This window comes from Saccopteryx leptura, chromosome 4 (assembly GCF_036850995.1).
Source record: "Saccopteryx leptura isolate mSacLep1 chromosome 4, mSacLep1_pri_phased_curated, whole genome shotgun sequence".
NCBI lineage: Eukaryota > Metazoa > Chordata > Mammalia > Chiroptera > Emballonuridae > Saccopteryx > Saccopteryx leptura.
The window spans coordinates 29816065-29837674 of NC_089506.1; the positions used below are offsets into that span (position 1 = coordinate 29816065).

Below are 21610 nucleotides of genomic sequence, written 5' to 3' on the forward strand. Positions count from 1 at the left end.
CATGGGCTCATCTGGTTTGAGCAAAGCTCACCAGCTTGGACCCAAGGTTGCTGGCTTGAGCAAGGGGGTTACTCAGTCTGCTGAAGGCCCACAGTCAAGGCACATATGAGAAAGCAATCAATGAACAACTAAGGTGTCGCAACGAAAAACTAATGATTGATGCTTCTCATCTCTCTCCGTTCCTGACTGTCTGTCCCTGTCTATCCCTCTCTCTGACTCTCTCTCTGTCTCTGTAAAAAAAAAAAAAAAAAAAAAAAAAAAGTTTCCCCGATTATTGAATGAAATAGAGCCAAAGAAAAAATCAGTTAATATTCTGATGGTACTTGACTCAGAACGTCCTCTATAGTGAGTCGACATAGTTAAAAACTTGATTATTTAAAATGTTGGCTCAGTATACTTACACACGCGCAAACACAAATGCATACAAGCCCTAGTAAAAGTAAGTGCCTAGAATGGTAGAATAAAATACTAACAAAGTGATAGAGACTTCATGTTCTCATTGGCACTCATCTGTTTAAAGGTCTAAAGCTAGCCACTCAATTGGATAAGTCAGTATTTCCATCCTATCATTACTTTTTTTAGGGATGGGGAGATAGAAAAGACACTAGTGGTAACTTTATTTCTTTTGACTATTTGATTCCTTCTAGTCACCTGTTACAATGTAGCATGAAACATTTCAGACCTACTTCTCTATGTTTCAGCCAGGTTTCAGAGCAGGATACAATGGTTTAATTGCTCTTCTAAAGAAAGACACAATGCCTCCCTTCTAATAGCAGACAGCCCCAAGTCCTTATAAAATTCTGGCATATCGAAAGCAGTATACACAATGGATCCAGATGGCTGCTACAAAAAGGTCTACCATTTATTTAACCTTTTACTGCTCACTTACTATTTTTAAAATGAGAGCTACAAAAGCAAAACAACTCAACATCCATCACATTACCTAAATTCTATTAAAAAATACTTTATGGTACCTTCATTAAATTAAAGAACTGTCTCCTAAAGCAAAAAACAAAATCCTCATCTTCAGTACAGTCTCAATATAATCTAACAAGCCTGACATATTGTAGTCTTTTCAATTATTTCACACTAAGGGAAGTTTAGAAAACTTAGCATGCATATATATATATATATATATTTATATATATATATATATATATAAACTGCATTTGGGGATATTAGTTGGTTCCTAAAGTTCTTATTAAATACTAAAAATTGTTTTATTATAATACAGTAGATATACTCTGTAAAGATGTACATTCTGTATTATAATCAACTAAAGACATTCTATTTTATATTTACCACAAACTCAAGTTCACTGACCCACTCAGGACAATATTGTTTTAGTTGATCAATCTCTTGTTATACCTAAATATCAACAGCCTGCATCACGCTCTTAACTAACCCACCACCCATGTTGACTTGGCTGTATCCCATCAGGCCTTCCTGAATGCCAGAGCAAAACGTAACAAAATACAACATAAACAATTAAAAAATAAATGTGTTTGTTTTCCCTTCCAAGTGAAATCTCAATCACTTGCAAGCTCTGGATTGGAGAATATGACACGGGAAGAGTCTACTTCAAACAGAAGAATTGTTTGCAGAAAGAAAAAGATTAATTTTTTGATGCTCCAAGTAGAAATGCTAAAAACTTATGTGTAAAATTCTAAACTATTAAAAAATGCAGACTTTAGCTTAATTTATAGAAGAATTAATATTCTTTTAATATTTTTGAACGTCTAATGTTATATAAGGGACTAGTTACGGAGTGTTAATTTCTCTCAGGGATATTACTGAAACTCTATTTTAATGGGAAATATGCCAATGAACTCAAAAAGAAATAGAGAAAGGACTAGCACTCACCTCTTGCACAAACGAAACAAAAGCCTACATTTACAGTTGAAGATGAATTGCTGCTCCGTTTGGAATGATTACTACAGATGAGAATGTAGGAGGACACAAATATGCTTCCAGCAGCAACACAAGCATCTCCAGAGTGATAGGCAACAGGACACCTCAAACACCTCATCATGCGACCTGTTTAAAAACGAGTCAGAAAGGAAATAAGGCATCAGCTGGATAGAGCAAATGAAATTTTTGGAGTTGGGTTCCTTTGGATTCCCATGTGATGCTGACTATAGTAAGATAAAAATACTTTTCCTCACTGGTTTGGCTCTGTCATTCCTACACAATACGGCCCTTATATGCAGCATCCATCTAGAGATCAAGGAAAAATTTGTCTACTCCAATGCTGGAGAGATGGTGGTCTACAATATAGCACCTATTTAAGAAATTTTCAAGGGTTAGTTTGAAATATGGAATTTTCTTCTCATGGTCTGAATTAGAATCTAATCTCTACTTATTATGCTATCTATTATGGCTGAGCTCGTATATCTACAGATAAGCAGATGAAGAATGTCAGCTGTTCTTTATGATATCCTTATTATTTGTTACTGAACTTAAAAAAAAAAGTCGTCCCCTTCCTTCGATCTGCTTTACCTTTACTCGCTTTGTGGATATCTTTCTCCATAGAGCAGGCAGAGCAGCAGTGCTGGGGACAACGGAATCCTTTTGATTCAAAGATGGCAGTGGGGAATTTGCGGACACAGGCTTCATGATAAAATTTCCCACAAGCACCAACAGAGCAACGCTTCACATCTGCACCAGACACCTTACATGAAAAACATGGATGCTTTCCTGAAAAATTGGTGAAGAACACAAGATTTTAAAAAAGCCAATTAAAGCATATTTCTTTTAAACAGAAGCAGCCACTGGCATCACAATTGAAAATAAAGTTACATTAAAATATTATTGAGCTTGACCAGGCCGTGGCTCAGTGAATAGAGCGCTGGACTGGGACGTGGAAGACCCAGGTTCAAAACCCTGAGGTCGCCGGCTTGAGTGTGGGCTCATCCAGCTTGAGCACAGGGTTGGTGGCTTGAGCATAGGATCATAGACAAGACCCCGTGGTCTCTGACTGGAGCCCAAAGTTCGCTGGCTTGGGCTCAAAACTGCTGGCTTGAGTGCAGGGGTCACTCACTCTGCTGTGCCCCCAATCAAGGCACATACAAGAAAGCAATCAATGAACAACTAAGGAGCCGCAATGAAGAACTGATGCTTCTCATCTCCTTCCCTTCCTGTCTGTTTCTATCTGTCCTTCTCTCTGACTCTCTTCATGTTAAAAAACAAGTTATTCTGTAAATTTTGTTAAAATGATTGATTTGCTATGATAATTTGGAAATGTAGTGTTAAAAATAATTTAGATCTCCACTTCTCATTCTACACCAAAATTATTTCCATAGAAAACCCAGAACAGAATTTTTCAACACCAAAGAGCTGAGAGTGTCATCTTCCCAACACAGAACAAAAGAAACTACCAAAGAAAAGAACCTATTCTACCAGATAATCACTTAAAATTTCCATATGTAAAACAGGAATAAGATGAAAACTCATAATTCCAATTAAAAACAAAGGAAATTACAGCTAGTTATCTAATTCAAATTTCACAAAAAGATGAAGAGAAAATATTAAAATTACCCACAGGGCCTGCCCAGGGGGTGGTGCAGTGGATAGAGCATTGGACTGGGATGCAGAGGACCCAGGTTCGAGACCCCGAGGTCGCCAGATTGAGTGCGGGCTCATCTGGTTTGAGCAAAAAGCCCACCAGCTTGAACCCAAGGTTGCTGGCTCAGCAAGGGGTTACTCGGTCTGCTGAAGGTCCGCAGTCAAGGCACATATGAGAAAGCAATCAATGAACAACTAAGGTGTTGCAACGCGCAATGAAAAACTAATGACTGATGCTTCTCATCTCTCTCCGTTCCTGTCTGTCTGTCCCTGTCTAGCCCTCTCTCTCTCTGAAGAAAAAAAAAAAAAAAAAAAAAAAGGCAGCCACCCAGTCACTGGTTGCTCTATATAAAATTACCCATAGGAAAGACAATTACCTTCAAAGAAACAACAGTAACACTAGAAGCTGACTGAAAGAGAAAACCGAAACCAGAATACAATGGGATGCTATTTTCAAAGGGCTGAAAGAAAACTGGTACCAAGCCAGAATTCTATACCCAGTGAAAAAACACTTCAAAATGAAGTGAAATTAATATACATTGGGAAGGATTAAGAAAAACAAAAGTTGCCTGACCAGGCGGTGGTGCAGTGGATAGAGCGTCGGACTGGGATGTGGAGGACCCAGGTTTGAGACCTCGAGGTTGCCAGCTTGAGCGTGGGCTCATCTGGTTTAAGCAAAGCTCACCAGCCTGAACCCAAGGTCACTGGCATGAGCGAGGGGTTATTCCGTTTGTTGAAGGACCACGGTCAAGGCACATATGAGAAAGCAATCAATGAACAACTAAGGTGTTGCAAACAAAAAACTGATGATTGATGCTTCTCATCTCTCTCCATTCCTGTCTGTCCCTATCTATCCCTCTCTCTGACTTTCTCTCTCTGACAAAAAAAAAAAAAGAAAAACAAAAGTTGAGTCTTTGAAAAAGATAAATAAAACATATCCCTGATAAGAGTGACTAATTTAAAAAGCATCAATACATAATAACAGTATCAGAAATTTTAAAAAGTGATACATCATTACAAATCCTACAAAATTAAAAAAATAAGTGGAGATTACATTTTTGCCAATAAATTTGAAAATTTAGATAAACAGATTCTTGGAAAAACAGAACTTACCAATACTGGCACAAAAACAAATAGAAAATATGATTAGTTATGTAAACTACTAAAGAAACGAAAACTGTAATTAAAAACCTTCCAACAGCCTGACCTGTGGTGGCACAGTGGGTAAAACAGACCCGGGAACACTGAGGTTGTCAGTTCGAAACCTCAGGCTCGCTCGGTCAAGGCACAGATGGAAGTTGATGCTTCCTGCTCCTCCCCCAATTCTCTCTCTCTCTAAAAATGAATACATAAAATCTAAAAAACAGCAACAACAAAAAACCTTCCAACAAAGAAAACTTTAAGCCCAGATGGCTCTACTGGTCAATATGCCAAATATTTAAAGGAATATTAAATAATGTCTATTAGAATAGAAAAAAGAAGAAACAAGAGACAAACAGATGTGAAAAAGTATACCCAACAAAGAAAACAAAAGATTGTTTTCTTATATAAAGAGTTCAAATATAGTAAAAATATATGCAGCATATATAAGCAGAGACAGCTAAACAAGACTTATAAAGAACTATCAATCAAAATAGAAACAAAAAAGCCCAATAAAAGTGAGCAAAAGGAAACAATTTACAGAAAGCAGAAAGACAGACAATAAACATGAAAACAATCCTCACCTTCACCAGTAATCAGATAAATGCTAGTTAAAACCACAAGCAACATTTGAAAAATTCATCAATAGGAAAAAACTTTAAAAGCTTAATAATACCAATTATTGATCAGGGTACAAGGAAAAAAGTACTCTTATATACTGCTGGTAGGAGTTTAAACTGGAAGGAACTAACTTTGAAGAAAACAATTTTTTCCATTGATTTCAGAGAGAGAAAGAAAGAGAGAGAGAGAAGAAAGAAGAGAGGGGAAGGAGGGGGAGGGGAGGAAGAGAGAGGAGAAGGAAGGGAAAGAGGTAGAAAGAGGAGAGAGAGAAAAAGAGAAGCATCAACTCGTTCCACTTAGTTGTCTGACATAGTCGCCCACTCATTGATTGTGTGCCCTGACCAGGTACCGAACCTGCCACCTCAGTGCACTGTGACATTTTATCCACTGAACCACCCAGTCAGGTTTGGCAGTATCCCATTTTTTAAAAATAGTACATTCACTTTTTGAGGCCTAGAAATTCTACTTCGTGCTCTCTACATTAGGATAAACTTGTATATATAAAAGTATGTTGATTGAAGCACTGTTCGTAACTGCAAACAACTGAAAGCAACTCAAACGTCTTTCAATACGGGAATAGTTAAATAAATATCTGTACTATGAAGTACTATGCAGCAATTAAATACAGACTCACAAAAATGGGAAGATATTTCAAAACAAATATGAAGCTATAAAATATCCCCCAATTTTTGTGAGCAATATATTTGTATTGACATAAAAGAAAGCTAAAAGACAAACAGTGAAAATAATCAGCAGAACCATATACCAGTAATACATTTTTACTATAACAACATAACAATGTTACACACATTACACACATGCATGTACACACAGGAAAAGGTTTACAGGGCTACACACCAAAATGATAACAATGTTACCTCTGGTGAGGGCTACAATTAAATAGGGGCCTAGTATTAAGAGTGATGATCAAGGGGGACTTCAGCTTGAGCTACAATGATAATGTTTCATAACATTATATTTATGTATTACCTGTGTAATTAAATAAAAATTTAAAATACTGACAAATAACATTGCAACACAGAAAGAGACAAGACCCATGAACAGATGATTCACAAGTCAATAATGTTTAGCTGTAATCAAAGACTTTAAATTATAACAATACTTTTATTATTTATTTGTTTTGTTATTCTTTGAAGGTAATGGTCTTCTGTAGGTAGTTTTAATATTTTCTCTTCGTCCTTGGTTTTTCAGTTTAAAACATCTAGCTGTAGTATTTTTGCCTTTTTTATTAGGATGATGTGCTTGCGACTTTCTACAGGAAGTTATATTTGGTTTTGGAAGTACCTAACCTTTATAAGTTGGCTGAATTATAAAAATTCTTCAAAATTAGTACTTATAACTGTGATGTTAAATTTTTTTTTACTGATTTTGTTGTAGAAATAAAGTTCAGTAGTGAGTTTTGTTGTCCTGTTGCTTATATATAATTTCAAATTATATTTTACCATGTATGTAGATATATGTATAAAAGCAATAGTATTGTTTTTAAAATAACTTTTAGAATTAAAAAAATTATTTTAAAGATTAAGAGGTTTGAAAGATATTTTAAAGATTAACAGCTTTGCCTAATGCATAAACTGTTCTATGTAAAAATAAAATAGGTTTCCACTTGCAAATTGATCAAAATAAGTTCAATAGAAATGAAAATTGTGCCCTGGCTCAGTTGGTTAGATAGTGTTGTCCCAAAGCACAGAGGTTTCCAGTTTGGTTCCCAGTCAGGGCACATACAGGAACAGATCAACGTTCCTGTCTCTTTCTCTCTCTTCCCCCCTTCCTTTATCTCTAAATATTAACAAATAATAATTTTTTTAAAAGAAAATTGTTACAACTAGTAATACTGTTACATTAATAGAGAGGTGAACTATCAAACCCCTTTAAGACATAGATAGAGCTCCCGCATGTGAATGCTTCCAATACCCTCCCCCTTTGTACTAGACCAGAGTCTTCATTTAGAATAAATAATAAATTTGTTACACCTTTTATTAAAAAGAGAAAACAAAAATGCATTCTTCCCAGGAATCACATTTGTCTAAAACAATAGAAAGTGGTAGTATAAGAACTTACTAGACATGTAACCTGTAATACTTTTTACATGTAAAGTGTTTACCTTTTGATAACAAAAGAAAACTTCCTAAGAAATCTTAAACAATGGTTTAAAGAATCTGGCCCTGGCCCGTTGGCTTAGTGGTAGAGCGCTGGCCTAGCATATGGATATCCCAGGTTCAATTCCCAGTCAGGGCACACAGGAGAGGTGACCATCTGCTTCTTCACCCCTCCTGCTCTTCCTTCTCTCTCTCTCTCTTTCTCTCGTTCTCTTTCTCTCTCTCTCTCCCACTCCTGCAGCCATGGCACAGTTAGAGCAAGCTGGCCCCAGGCACTGAGGAAGGCTCCATGGCCTCACTTCAGGCGCTAAAATAGCTCAGTTGCCAAGCAACAGAGCAAAGGCACCAGATGGGAAGAGCACCACCCAGTAGGGGGTTTGCTGGATGGATCCCAGTCGGGGGACATGTGGGAGTCTGTCTCTCTACCTCCCCACTTCTCGTTTAAGAAAAATAAAAAATAAAAAGAATCTAAATTCTTGGCTTTGGTTGGTTTACTCAGTGGATAGAGCATTAGCCTGGCATATGGATGTCTCAGGTTCAATTCTCGGTCAGGGCACACCAAGAGAAGCAATCATTTGCTTCTCTCCTCTTCTCTCTCCTCCTTCTTTCCCTCTTCCCCTCTTGCAGCCAGTGGCTTGATTGGTTGGTCCTGAGCTCTGAGTATAGCTTGGGTGGTCCCACCATCGGCCTCAGGCACTGAAGATAGCTTGGTTGATTCAAGCATTGGCCCCAGACAGGAGTTGCTGGGTAAATCCCAGTTGAAGTGCATGTAGGACTCTGTCTCACTATCTCCCTTCCTCTCACCTTTTGACGTCTAGTGTTAGTAGTGCATATATATAACATGTACAACTTTTTGTATCCTGTAAGACAGCACTGATATAGGTACTGACAGTGTATAACTTAGACGACATAAACTTATGCTATCTACAAATACAGTACAGTACTATAAACTTACTTAATTTCTCTTCCTTTGACTTTAACATTTTCTTTTCTCAGCTTACTTTATTATAAGAGTAAAATAAATAATATATATTAATCCCCAATCAGGGCACGTACAGGAGCAGCTCAATGTTCCTGCCTCTAAAAATAAATATATAATATATATATAACATATATAAACACCAACTGTTAATATTATTGGTAAGGCTTCTTCTGATCAACAATAGGCTATTAGTGAAGTTTAGGGGGAATCAAGAGTTATATGCAGCCTGACCTGTTGTGGCACAGTGGATTAAACAGTGACCTGGAATGCTGAGGTCGCTGGTTCAAAAACCCCAGGCTTGCCTGGTCAAGGCACATATGGGAGTTGATGCTTCCTGCTCCTCCCCCCTTCTCTCTCTCTCTCTCTCTCTCTCTCTCTGTCTCCCTTCTCTAAAATGTATAAATAAAAATAATTTTTAAAAAAAGTTATATGCAGATTTTCAACTGGGGAGGGCTATCAGTGCCCTTAATCCTGTGTATTTTTATTTTATTTTATTTTATTTTTTTGACAGAGACAGAGAGAGAGTCAGACAGGAAGGGAGAGAGATGAAAATGTTAAGAAAGGCAAAGGAAGAGAAATTAAGTTTATAGTACTGTAGTATACTATTAAAATTATTTAATTTTTAAAATAATTTTTAAATTAATAATTTTAAAAATTAAAAGAAAAAAAATATGAGTTTTCACTCCTAATGTTAGAAGTGTGCCAAATTAGTTTCACTTGATAATACACAAAAAGCAACTTAAAAATAATTAAAAATAGTCTAACCAGGTGGTGGCGCAGTGGATAGAGCATCAGATTGGGATGCGAAGGACCCAGGTTCGAGACCCTGAGGTCGCCAGCTTGAGCGCAGGCTCATCTGGTTTGAGCAAAGCTCACCAGCTTGGACCCAAGGTTGCTGGCTTGAGCAAAGGGTCACTCGGTTTGCTGAAGGCCCATGGTCAAGGCACATATGAGAAAGCAATCAATGAACAAATAAAGTGCCACAATGAAAAATTGATGCTTCTCATCTCTCTCCCTTCCTGTCTATCTGACTCTCTCTGTCTCTGTCAAAAAAATAAAATAAAATAAAAATACACAGGGTTAAGGGCACTGATAGCCCTCCCCAGTTGAAAATCTGCATATAACTCTTGATTCCCCCTAAACTTCACTAATAGCATATTGTTGATCAGAAGAAGCCTTACCAATAATATTAACAGTTGGTGTTTATATATATATATTTATTTTTAGAGAGAGGCAGGAACATTGAGCTGTTCCTGTACATGCCCTGACTGGGGGATTAATATATATTATTTATTGTACTCTTACAATAAAGTAAGCTAGAGAAAAGAAAATGTTAAGAAAGTCAAAGGAGGGCCCTGGCCGGTTGGCTCAGCGGTAGAGCGTCGGCCTAGCGTGCGGAGGACCCGGGTTCGATTCCCGGCCAGGGCACATAGGAGAAGCGCCCATTTGCTTCTCCACCCCCAACCCCTCCTTCCTCTCTGTCTCTCTCTTCCCCTCCTGCAGCCAAGGCTCCATTGGAGCAAAGATGGCCCGGGCGCTGGGGATGGCTCTGTGGCCTCTGCCCCAGGCGCTAGAGTGGCTCTGGTCGCAACATGGCGACGCCCAGGAGGGGCAGAGCATCGCCCCCTGGTGGGCGTGCTGGGTGGATCCCAGTCGGGCGCATGCGGGAGTCTGTCTGTCTCTCCCTGTTTCCAGCTTCAGAAAAATGCAAAAAAAAATAAAAAAGAAAAAAAGAAAGTCAAAGGAAGAGAAATTAAGTAAGTTTACAGTACTGTACTATATTTGTAGATAGCATAAGTTTATGTCATCTAAGTTACAAGAATTGTCTGTCAGTACCTATATCAATGCTGTCTTACAGGATACAAAAAGTTGTACATGTCATATGTATGCACTACTAACACTAGATGTCAAAAGTAAAAGATAATGTGGGGCTGGTGCAGGAGGTGGAGGGATAAAGCAAAAAAAACAACAACCCAACAACCCTGATGGACACAGACAACTGGTGTGGTGGTTGCTAAGAGGGGTTACATGGAGGAGGGTATAGAAAGGGTAAATAAATGGTCATGGTCAAAAACTTGACTTGGGGGGTGAACACAAAAGGTATAGAGATGCGTTATAGAACTGGGCACCTGAAACCTGTATAATTATGTTAACTAGTGTCACCTCAGTAGACTCAATAAAAAAGTGAAAGATAATGTGAAAAAGAAATTCTTACTTATTTACAAAAATAATTCATGAATTGATAGCAGAAAAGCAGCAATACGATTGCTTTATCATAGTCTAGTACCGTGATGGCAAACCTTTTTATAAAAACCGCCCACTTTTTCAGTGCTGGTCAACCTGGTCCCTCCCGCCCACTAGTGGGCGTTCTAGCTTTCATGGTGGGCAGTAGCGGAGCAACTAAACAGCGCCGCAATTGGCCCACCATGAAAGTTGGAACACCCACTAGTGGGCGGGAGGGACCAGGTTGACCAACGCTAAAAAAGTGGGCGGTTTTCATAAAAAGGTTCGCCATCACGGGCCTAGTATAACCAGTACGATTGCTTCATGGCAGTAAGGAAATGTCCAAAAACTTTTTCAATTCACAGTCTTTCTTTCTTTCTTTTTTTTTTTTTTTGAAGCTGGAAACAGGGAGAGACAGTCAGACAGACTCCCGCATGCGCCCGACCGGGATCCACCCGGCACGCCCACCAGGGGCGATGCTCGCTCTGCCACGACCAGAGCCACTCTAGCTCCTGGGGCAGAGGCCACAGAGCCATCCCCAGCGCCCGGGCCATCTTTGCTCCAATGGAGCCTTGGCTGCGGGAGGGGAAGAGAGAGATAGAGAGGAAGGAGGGGGGTGGGGGTGGAGAAGCAAATGGGCGCTTCTCCTATGTGCCCTGGCCGGGAATCGAACCCGGGTCCCCCGCACGCCAGGCCGACGCTCTACCGCTGAGCCAACCAGCCAGGGCTCAATTCACAGTCTTTATTGAAGAAAACACCCCACATAAAGTGGACTCACGTAGCCTGACCAGCTTGTGGTGCAGTGGGTAGAGTGTGAGTGAGCCTGGGTTGCAGAGGACCTAGGTTCGAAACCTGAGGTCACTGGCTTGAGCAAGGGCTCATATGGCTGGAGCATGGGATCATAGACATGACCCCATGTCGCTAGCTTGAACCCAAGGTCACTGGCTTGAGAAAGGGATCACTTGTTCTGCTGGAGCCCCCCGGTCAAGGAACATATGAGAAGGCAATCAATGAACAACTAAGGAGCTACAATGAAGAATTGATGCTTCTCATCCTCCTTCCTGTCTGTCTGTCCCTATCTGTCCCTCTGTCTCTCTCTCTCTCTCGTTTAAAAAAAAAAGTCGACTCATGTAGTTCAAACCTGTGTTAGTTCAACTGTAATAGTCTTTTTTCAAATTGTGGTAAAGGTAGGTTTACAGCTGTGAGTACACAAAACACAGAGGTTATTCTTGTATTATTTAGTAATGATTCCATAAGAAATGTAAACCTACTTTTGCCCTAACCTGTATGTAACATAAGAACTACCATTTTAACTATTTTTAGCTATATAAAGATTTGATTAGTTTTTGGTTTTTTAAAACTATTTTTTTAAATTATTAATTTTTTACAGGGACAGAGAGAGAGTCAGAGAGAGGGATAGATAGGGTCAGACAGGCAGTAATGGAGAGAGATGAGAAGCATCAATCATCAGTTTCTCGCTGCAACACCTTAGTTGTTCTTGATTGCTTTCTCATATGTGCCCTGACCGTGGGCCTTCAGCAGACTGAGCAACCCCTTGCTCGAGCCAGCGACCCTGGGTCCAAGCTGGTGAGCTTTGCTCAAACCAGATGAGCCCGTGCTCAAACTAGCAACCTCGGGGTCTCCAACCTGTGTCCTCCGCATCCCAGTCTAACACTCCATCCACTGCGCCACCGCCTGGTCAGGCTTAAAACTATTTTTAAGTATACAGTGACAATAAATACCTTCACATTATTTACAAAGACCACCACTATCCAGCTCCAGAATTTTTTCATCATCCCATATGAAACTCTACCCAGTAAACAGTAACTCCCCACTCACCCTGTTAACAACTGTCCTACTTTCTGTCTCTATGAATTTGAGTAATCTAGATAACTCATGTAAGTGGAATCATGAAGTATTTGTCCTTATGACTGTATTATTTCATTCAGCATAGTGTCTTGAAACTTCATCCACATTGTAGCATGTATCAGTATTTCCTTTTTTTTGACAGAGACAGAGAGTCAGAGAAAGGGACAGATAGGGATAGACACACAGGAAGGGAGAGAGATGAGAAACATCAATTCTTTTTTGTGGCACCTTAGTTGTTTATCGATTGCTTTCTCATATGTGCCATGACTGGGGAGCCACACCAGACCGAGGGAACCCATGTTCAAGCCAGAGACCCTGGGCTCAAGCCAGTGACCTTTGGGCTCAAGCCTGCGACCCCGCACTCAAGATGGCAACCTCAGGGTTTCAAACCTGGTCCTCCATGGCCTAGTCTGATGCTCTATCTACTGCACCACCGTCTTGTCAGGCTCATTTCTTTCTAAAGCTAAATAATATTCTATTGTTTATTTACTCATTGTTTATTATTCCATATTTTATTTATCCCTTCATCCACTGATGAACATCTGAGCTGTTTCCACTTGCTGGCCATTGTGAATACTGCTACAATAAACATGGGTGTGACAGTACCTGTTTGATTCCATGCTTTCAGTTCTTTTGGGTACATACCCAGAAGTGGAATTGCTGGATCTCACAGTAATTCGAGGTTTAATATTTTGAGGAACCGCCATACAGTTTTCCACAGCATTTATACTGTTCTGTATTCCTACCAACGGTGCACAAGAGTTTCATTTCTCTTTTTTTTTTTTTTTTTTTTAATTTTATTTATTCATTTTTAGAGAGGAGAGAGACAGAGGAGAGAGAGACAGAGAAAGAGAAGGGGGGAGGAGCTGGAAGCATCAACTCCTATATGTGCCTTGACCAGGCAAGCCCAGGGTTTCGAACCGGCGACCTCAGCATTTCCAGGTCGACGCTTTATTCACTGCGCCACCACAGGTCAGGCCTATATCCTGTTTTCTTGAAAACAGCTATCTGAATAGGTGTGAAGTGGCATCTCACTGTGGTTTTGATTTCTATTATTAATGAATGATGTTGAACATGAACCTTTTCATGTGCTTACCGGCCATTTGTATATCTTTTTTTTTTTTTTTTGACAGAGACAGAGAAAGAGTCAGAGAGAGGGACAGACAGACAGGAAGGGAGAGGTATGAGAAGCATCAATTCTTCATTACGGTATCTGAGTTGTTCATTTATTACTTTCTCATATGTGCCTTGACTGGGAGGGCTACAGCAGAGTGAGTAAGCCCTTGCTCAAGCCAGCGACCTTGGGCTCAAGCCAGCCACCTTGGGCTTCAAGCCAGTGACTTTTGGGCTCAAGCCAGCAACCATGGGGTCATGACTATGATCCCATGCTCAAGCCAGTGACCCTCGCTCAAGCTGGTGAGTCCATGCTCAAGCCGGAGGTGCCTGCGCTCAAGCTGGCGACCTTGGGGTTTTGAACCTGGGTCCTACGCGTTCTAGTCCAATGCTCTATCCACTGTGCCACTACCTGGTCAGGCCATTTGTATATCTTTTTAGATAAATGTCTATTCAAATTCTTTGCCTAATTTTGAACTGGGTCATGTGTTTTCTGTTGAGTTATAGGAGTTCTTCACATATTTTGAACATTAACTTCTTGTCAGATGTTATTTGCAAGCAAATAGTTTCTCCCCAACTTTGCGGGTTGCTTTTTCACTTAGTTGACAGTGTTGTTTGCTGTACAGTTTTAAATTTGATAAAGTCCTATTTGTTTATTTTTTCTTTTGTTGCCTGTGCCTTTGATGTTATATCAGGAATCACTGCCTAATCCAATGTCACAAAGCTTTTCCTTTATGTTTCCTTCTAAGAGATTTATAATTTTAGCTCTTTTGTTTGATCTCTGACCCAATTTGAATTATTTTACACACAGTTGTTAGTTATGGGTCTAATTTCATTCTTCTGCATGTGGATATCGGTTTTCAGAGTGCAGTTTACTAAAAAGTCTGTCCTTTCCTCATTGAACGGTCTTTATACCCTTATCAAGAAATCATTCAACTATATACGTCAATGTTTATTTCTGGACTCCTATTCTATTCCATTGGGTTACATGTCTGTCTTTATGGCAGTGTCACACTGTTTTAATTATGCTAACTCTGTAGTGAATTTTGAAATCAGAAAGTACAAATCCTCCAACTTTGTTCTTTTTAATTGTTTTTAGAGTAAATTTCCTTCTTAAATTTATTAATAGCTGTGCACCAAATTAGATTATATCTAACCTTTGTTGGCAGAATTCAGCTGGAACACACAGTTAGGAGAGAAGCCTCCAAAGAGCATTTTAATACTGTGCTACAGGTGATTCCTATCAGTAGTTTGAATCAGAGATTACAAACTTAAGCACTTAACAGGACTGGACAGGTTACATAAATGCCTGGAGGGACAAGATTTTAGAAAATGTGAGGAACCAGGAGTACATGCTTGATCCATGTTCACACATTCAAAACACATTTTGAAGGCCAAATAAAACTATGTGCAGGTAATTTGACCCTGCGGTCGCCAGTTGATAAATTGTTCAAAAGTTTACTGCAGAGTCTAAATGTGATGAATAAAATATTCTATATAGGGAAAAATATATGTTCAAAATAGCTTTTACAGCTTAAATGTTGCATGTGTATGTTTGTGTGTGTGTGCGTGAGAGAGAGAGAGAGAAAGAGAGAGAATGTGTGTGTTTGAATATATGACACATGATGTCCATCCTACTTAGTTAAGGTGGTAGAGGCAATGGTAAACAGCAAGGTTTCTGGAGTCAAGCTGCCTCCTGGGTTTAAATGCCAGCTTCATCATATGCTGTTTTTGTGACTTTGGGCAAGGCACTAAACTCTAATCCTCAGTTTCACCCTCTGTAAAATGAAAATAATAATAGTATCTACCTCATTATGTTACGAACTGAAAATGAGGTAATAAAATTCTTAGTACTAACAGCACCTGGCCTTTAGTAAGTGTTCAGAAAAAAGATGACCATTCTAGTGAAATTTAGCATATATAAACCATTTTAGGAGGCATACACTAAAATAAAAAAGGATAAAATAAATATCTATGAGAATCCAAATAAAAAGGAAAAAGGAATAGGAAAATAAAGTGTCATGAGTAAGATCAGCATAGCATAAATGTTATATCCAGTTGGCCATAGTTTGTCATAGCAAAAAGACAAAACAAAAAATCAGCCATGCAAACATGGTTCTTGGAAGCACTACCACACCATCTCCAGGTGACTTCACTTGCCTTGTTACAGATCAAACAAGTCTAGTTTCTGCTTTCCATGACTTTAACTAGAATCATGGCTACTCAGAAGAAGAAATATAAAGTTGCACATTTTTCTATAAATTATTTTGATAAAAAAAATTATTTTGATAGGTAGTAGTCTATATTGGGGAGTGGTGTGGGGGGTAAGAAATAAATGGTGAGTCCAAAACCTGCATGTTTTAAAAACAATTTCTATTAGCTCCATTTTTCCACTAAAAATACTATCAACATGGTTACAGTTTGCAATTGACACTTATTTCAGTTTATTCAACTCAAGCATAAAAATCTCAAACTCATTTAAAAAACAATTCACTCTACATACTTCGTATAGCTCCTTAGATAAAATACAAATACATCTTGATGATTTAATAGGTTTTATAATTAAGACACTAGTAGAAGGGAATTGACAATAATATTGCTAACTACACTTTCAATTTTAGGAAACCCACACATATTTGTCTTAATCTGTTGAAATCCCTATGGAAGAGGAGGATAAGAGCTTCATAGTGGTAAGAATACTAGCTATCATGGGAGATGCTGGCATTGCACATGCCTCCCACCTATCTTTTCATAGCTATTGAATTAAGGAAGCTTACCAGTTTTACATTCCATGCAGATGAACTTCCCATCAGGGAGTGACGTCAGTCCCAGGCACTCCAGGTGGAAGTGTTTACAGCACTCTCCCTCACAAGGAACCAGACAGTCCCCAGAGCTTTCACAGATCTGTAACAGAGCAAAGAGCAATGCTGCTCAACCTTGAGCAGGCATCAGAATCACCTGGAGGGTTTGTTAAGACACAGATTCTGGGTCCTTCTCCTATAGTTTCTGATTTAGTAGGTCTGGGTGGGAAGCAGGAATTTGCATTTACAATAAGTATCCTGACAATGCTGCTGGTCCTTGGCCCTCCCTGTGAGAACCTCTGACCTAGATAGTGATATATTTCCAGATCCAATATGGTATATAGTTTAAAAGTCATACTTAATCTTTTATGATTCCTTCTTTGGAATCTGGATACTTTAACTTTTATTCACAGCGCAAAGCATTGTTATTCAAAAAGGGTAAACACACATTAAAAACTTAACACTGAAAAAAAAAACTTAACACTGATTTAATTTCAAGAAAATATTTTTGAAATTAGTCATCTGCCATTTACTTCCATTGCATAACACCATATCACAATGAAGACTGACACCTGCATTTGAACAGTAAATACTCCAACTCAGGAAGGGAAGACCCTAAAATGGCTTACAGATCTGTATATTTAAAAGACTATCATGGCCCTGGCCGGTTGGCTCAGTGGTAGAGCGTCGGCCTGCTGTGCAGGAGTCCTGGGTTCGATTCCCAGCCAGGGCACACAGGAGAAGCACCCATCTGCTTCTCCACCCCTCCCCCTCGCCTTCCTCTCTGTCTCTCTCTTCCCCTCCCGCAGCCGAGGCTCCATTGAAGCAAAGATGGCCCGGGCGCTGAGGATGGTTCTGTGGCCTCTGCCTCAGGCTCTAGAATGGCTCTGGTTGCAACAGAGCCATGCCCTCAGATGGGCGGAGCATCGCCCTGTGGTGGGCGTGCCGGGTGGATCCCGGTCTGGCGCATGCAGGAGTCTGTCTGTCTGACTGCCTCCCCATTCCCAACTTCAGAAAAATACAAAAAAAAAAAAGGAAAAAAAGACGATCATAATTTAGAAAGATACTACCCTCTCCAACAGGAGCTAGGTATATTATTGACAGAATATAACAGCAATTCTTTCAAGCTACAGGACAGGTCACTTGCCTACCTGACACACAGTGTCCTTCTTACTCGTTCCAAAGCCTCTTCTTGACAAGCTTGAGTCCACGGACTGCACATCAGAAATGTCTGCATCAGCAGTAGCTGACGGGCTATCTACTTGCTTTCCAAAGCCTACCTACATGAAAAACATAGCACATTTTAAAGGAAAACAAAACAAAGATTTCCTCAAAGTTAGGTACGATGAAAATCCTAGTAAGAATTGCTCAAATAAAGCTTGATATGACCTTCCCTCCCTCCCTCCCTCCCTGCCTTCCACACTTGGATAGCACGTCTGTTGCTTTGAGAGAAACTCTCATTAAAAAAAAACTATGCTTCTATGCTTCTTCTGTTATGTAAGAGGTCAGAAAAGTTCAAGACATTCTTCATTACAAAATAACCAGAATGACTTCTTTACAATGAATATTTTAAAAATCCCCAGTTTTTAAACTGATATTGCTCCCCACATCAGTTGGGTAAAGCAATATGTATGTTACTCGGCTTCACAAAGCAAAGAAAGAGCGCTGTGTTCAGACCCTCGAGTATATTTACCTGCAGGTCACTCAGGCCTCTAGAATCGGAGTCAGATGTGTCTCTGTATGCTGAACTAGTCATTTCTACATCAGTTGAGGCGCGACTCCTTTTCTTTAGAGGTTTACAGGAATCTGAAATCTCGCTGGCACCTTAACACAATACACCGAAATTAATTCTAAAATAGTACTTAAGTTTGTTCTTTTAATTTTTTGATGGGAGAGTATTTTCTTTCCCCAAACTCATCTGTAGTGTGAAAAAAGCATAGCTCTCTTTGTAACAATGAAGTCACAAGTCAAAATTTCATAAGCTTCTGACTTTCCTGATACCAATTTAATTTACAACTGCTCTATTAAAACATTTAATTCGGTTCTCCTGCTCTAAAGCTATTTTCAGTCAACAGAGCCCACATTTCAACCTAAAAACCAATTCTATCAAAACTGCAGGATAGCTGATTTGTTTGCAGCAATCCAAAGAACCATTCAATTTGGAGGGGGAAGACATAAAACCCAACACACTGTGTAGCTTACAAATATGGTCGCAGAGACATCTCCATCTTTTTATTAGGGATGTGACAAATCTTTGATTTGTATTCGATTCGTACACGGATAGTGCCATTTTCCCCCGAATTTTGCAATTTAGTTGAATATTGCCCCCCCCAAATAAATTTTGGATGTTCATAATTGTTCATCTGAGACTTCCTTGGTGAAGTGTCATTTATTGTGACCATTAACAAGTGCTGCAGCACATCTACATAAGTCATGCCATTTAGGAGGCACATTGCTGAGGGTTGTAAACAGACAATCAATGTTCAAGTGCAGCCAAATCACGAAGAGCTGGATGAGAGGCCTCTATGTGGAATTTGTGCGGGAAGAAATAAATATGGAAAAAAAAAAAAAGGCAGAGAATAGTGTGGAATTTTTTTTTAAAACTGTGTGTAATACAAATCCAGCCAAAACAATAGTGCAAAAAGTTACAAAGCAACAATCTCTTGGGCTAATGCAGTATAGGCTATACAGAAACAGCCACGATGAAATGTGCAGATCAGGCACGGTGAATACCAAGGAACCAAGGAGACGGTTACTATTTCAACCCATAGTTTGTGTTTTGGACTTTTCCCCCAGAATTTCCATATACAAACAGACATCTAGATCAGCCCAGCAAGCTATGGTGGAAGTGTGCAGTCCGGAAGAGACCACAGAGAAACAAGTCTCCTGGGGCCATGGAGATCCGCAACAGGCTGAGTGAGAGGAGCACTTGGTCTATAGCCATGTTCTGTGGTGGAGGAGGTCTCCTTAGACTGCTCAGATTACTGGAACCTCGTTATCACATCCCAGTCTACAAGTTTTTCACTGAATATTTCCTTACATCTATAAATGAGGGTGCCTGCCCATGTTAACGCTGATTAAAAAACACAAGTACACATATCTATCTCCTTCATTGCTGGTGTATGGACCCAGAACACCACCACAAAATATTTCCTTGGCCTAAAAGATCACTGGATTAACAAGGAGTTTTAACAGAGGAACAGGAGTGCTGTACTGAGAGGCTTTCGAAGGGGAAACACAGGTACCGCCATTTCCGATGAGTTTCTGAAAATGCTAGAAAAACGACAGACTGTCCAAGACAGCTGCCACGCTGTTCTCCATGATAACGGCACTAACATTAAGAAAAATAAGAGCTTTTAATGATTGTAATGTATACAGTTGGGGCTGTTTGGCAAAACCCTGCAGATGTGCATTAATGATGCTTTATTTAAAAACAAAAAACAAAAACAGTCCATGTTGAAATTGATCAGGGTAAGTTAAACGGTGGTTTTAGGCTGGACCCATGATTTAAGCTGTACCTATCCAGCTCAGACCAAAAAAAATTTATTTGAGTGTTAAAGCAATTGTTCAGTCTTGAAGAAGAAACCAGGCAGGAAAATGCCAATAATGATTGGCAAAATCAAAATTGGAAACAAAGAAACTGTTTATCAAGCCGCCGACAAAGAAATCTTGCATGGAGACTACAAGTCTGGAGTTTCTGGGATGAAATTGTACAGGAATCTCAGTCCACAGTTTCCTCGATGGCTGCGGAGACGGAGCTGTCACTGAATCTGACAGAGCCCTGCACTCCCCGGTCCGCCGACCCTGTGGAATGGTGGAAACACAACGCAATCAGGCCTCCTAATCTCGCAGCGATCGCGATGTCTTTTCTTGGAGCTCCGCCAAGCAGTGTTCCCTCCGAGAGGCTGTTCAGTTCTGCTGAGGATCTCCACGGAGACCATCGCTGCAGACTTCTCCCCGAGAATGCAGAGAGGCTGGTGTTTTTTATTTTTTTTAATAATGCAATTTGCCCAGAGTAAACTACAGGTATTAAATACAGTCTGAATGAGCTCACCAAAAACGCACGAATCATGCTAAGGAGTTTGTACTGTAGTCAAATTGCACACAGAAAATACAGATATAAGTTTAAGGTTTCTTAAACTTTGTGCATATCTCAAATAGAATTGCATAAGGTCATCTAATAATGGCCATAAATATGCTATGAATCATTTTAATTTACAAAAAGATTTTACAGCACTGTAAAAATAAATGTGGCAAGATTTTTTTTCAATCAGGTTGTCTTGTCTGATTTGTCATAGTTCATGTTTGATAAACATTAATAGCTACTATTCGGTATTCAGTCGAATACCAAAAAAAGTGGATTCGTCACATCCCTAGTTTTATAAACCAGTGAAACCCCAGAACTTTATGGAGAAAAGTTGGAAACAGTAGCAAGTCTACGTGGTGTTCTCCAATTTACAAAAAAGCAAATAAAGAGTTTTCACATGGAGATACAGAGTAATACCAACTCTAAAAGTCACACACACACACACACACACACACACACACACACACACACAAACATACCAGGGAATACTTCAATTTCACACAAATTATTGACTGAAGAGCAACAACGATTTACAGGACAAACAAAAATACATGAAGTACAAACAATTTTTAAAATTGGTTTTAATCAAGAATATGCATAGCAACATTGCAACTCACCTTTCTGTAATCCAGTCTTCACTGTAGCCTGCGGAACTGTTTCAACCTGTTTGGAAAGAAAAACACAGCATTAAAAAGGAATTTTTTTCACTTCTAATAACAGAGGAAAAAATACCTCCATCGGTCTAAGTAATGATGAGTGATTAATGTATCTGAAATCTGAACTTAGTCCCACCTGCTGGTAAAGTTCTATTTCTCAAGGTCAAGGAGGGTTTAAATCCTAGCTGCCTACCAAGTGCTGAATACCAAGTGACAACATACAGCCACATACTCTCTAGCAAAGGCTTTTCCCACCACTCCCTTGGTAGATGAAGAGAACAAGAATACTTTCCTGTGTCTGGGAGGCAGGAGAGGGGTTGTTTCTGCAACCAGCCCGATGTTGCCATAAACCCCTCCCGCCCCAAAGACGTTAGGATAAATTTTTACTTACTATGATACTCAGGTTAATGTAACTCACGCCACTTTAAGACCCT

The 21610-nt window shown here is 39.5% G+C and overlaps 1 protein-coding gene and 1 non-coding gene across 8 annotated transcripts in view; one reads left to right on the forward strand and one right to left on the reverse strand.

Annotated features, from left to right (window-relative positions):
- The window catches only part of NSD3 (nuclear receptor binding SET domain protein 3), a 143526-nt gene that overhangs the window by 45139 nt on the left and 76777 nt on the right, over window positions 1–21610 (reverse strand). For 6 of the 7 annotated variants that reach the window (XM_066380354.1, XM_066380356.1, XM_066380350.1 and 3 more), the window contains 6 exons: window positions 21138–21183; window positions 18127–18257; window positions 17585–17713; window positions 16410–16536; window positions 2500–2697; window positions 1864–2037 (listed from right to left, as the gene is read on the reverse strand). In XM_066380354.1, coding sequence (XP_066236451.1) covers window positions 1864–2037; window positions 2500–2697; window positions 16410–16536; window positions 17585–17713; window positions 18127–18257; window positions 21138–21183 — 805 coding nt within the window. Of the gene's footprint in view, window positions 1–1863; window positions 2038–2499; window positions 2698–16409; window positions 16537–17584; window positions 17714–18126; window positions 18258–18622; window positions 20238–21137; window positions 21184–21610 lie in introns of those variants that run through there. The other variant, XM_066380357.1, reaches the window with a different exon arrangement.
- Window positions 17091–17166, forward strand: TRNAS-GCU (transfer RNA serine (anticodon GCU)). The gene has a single exon. It is a non-coding gene; the product is annotated as a tRNA-Ser (tRNA).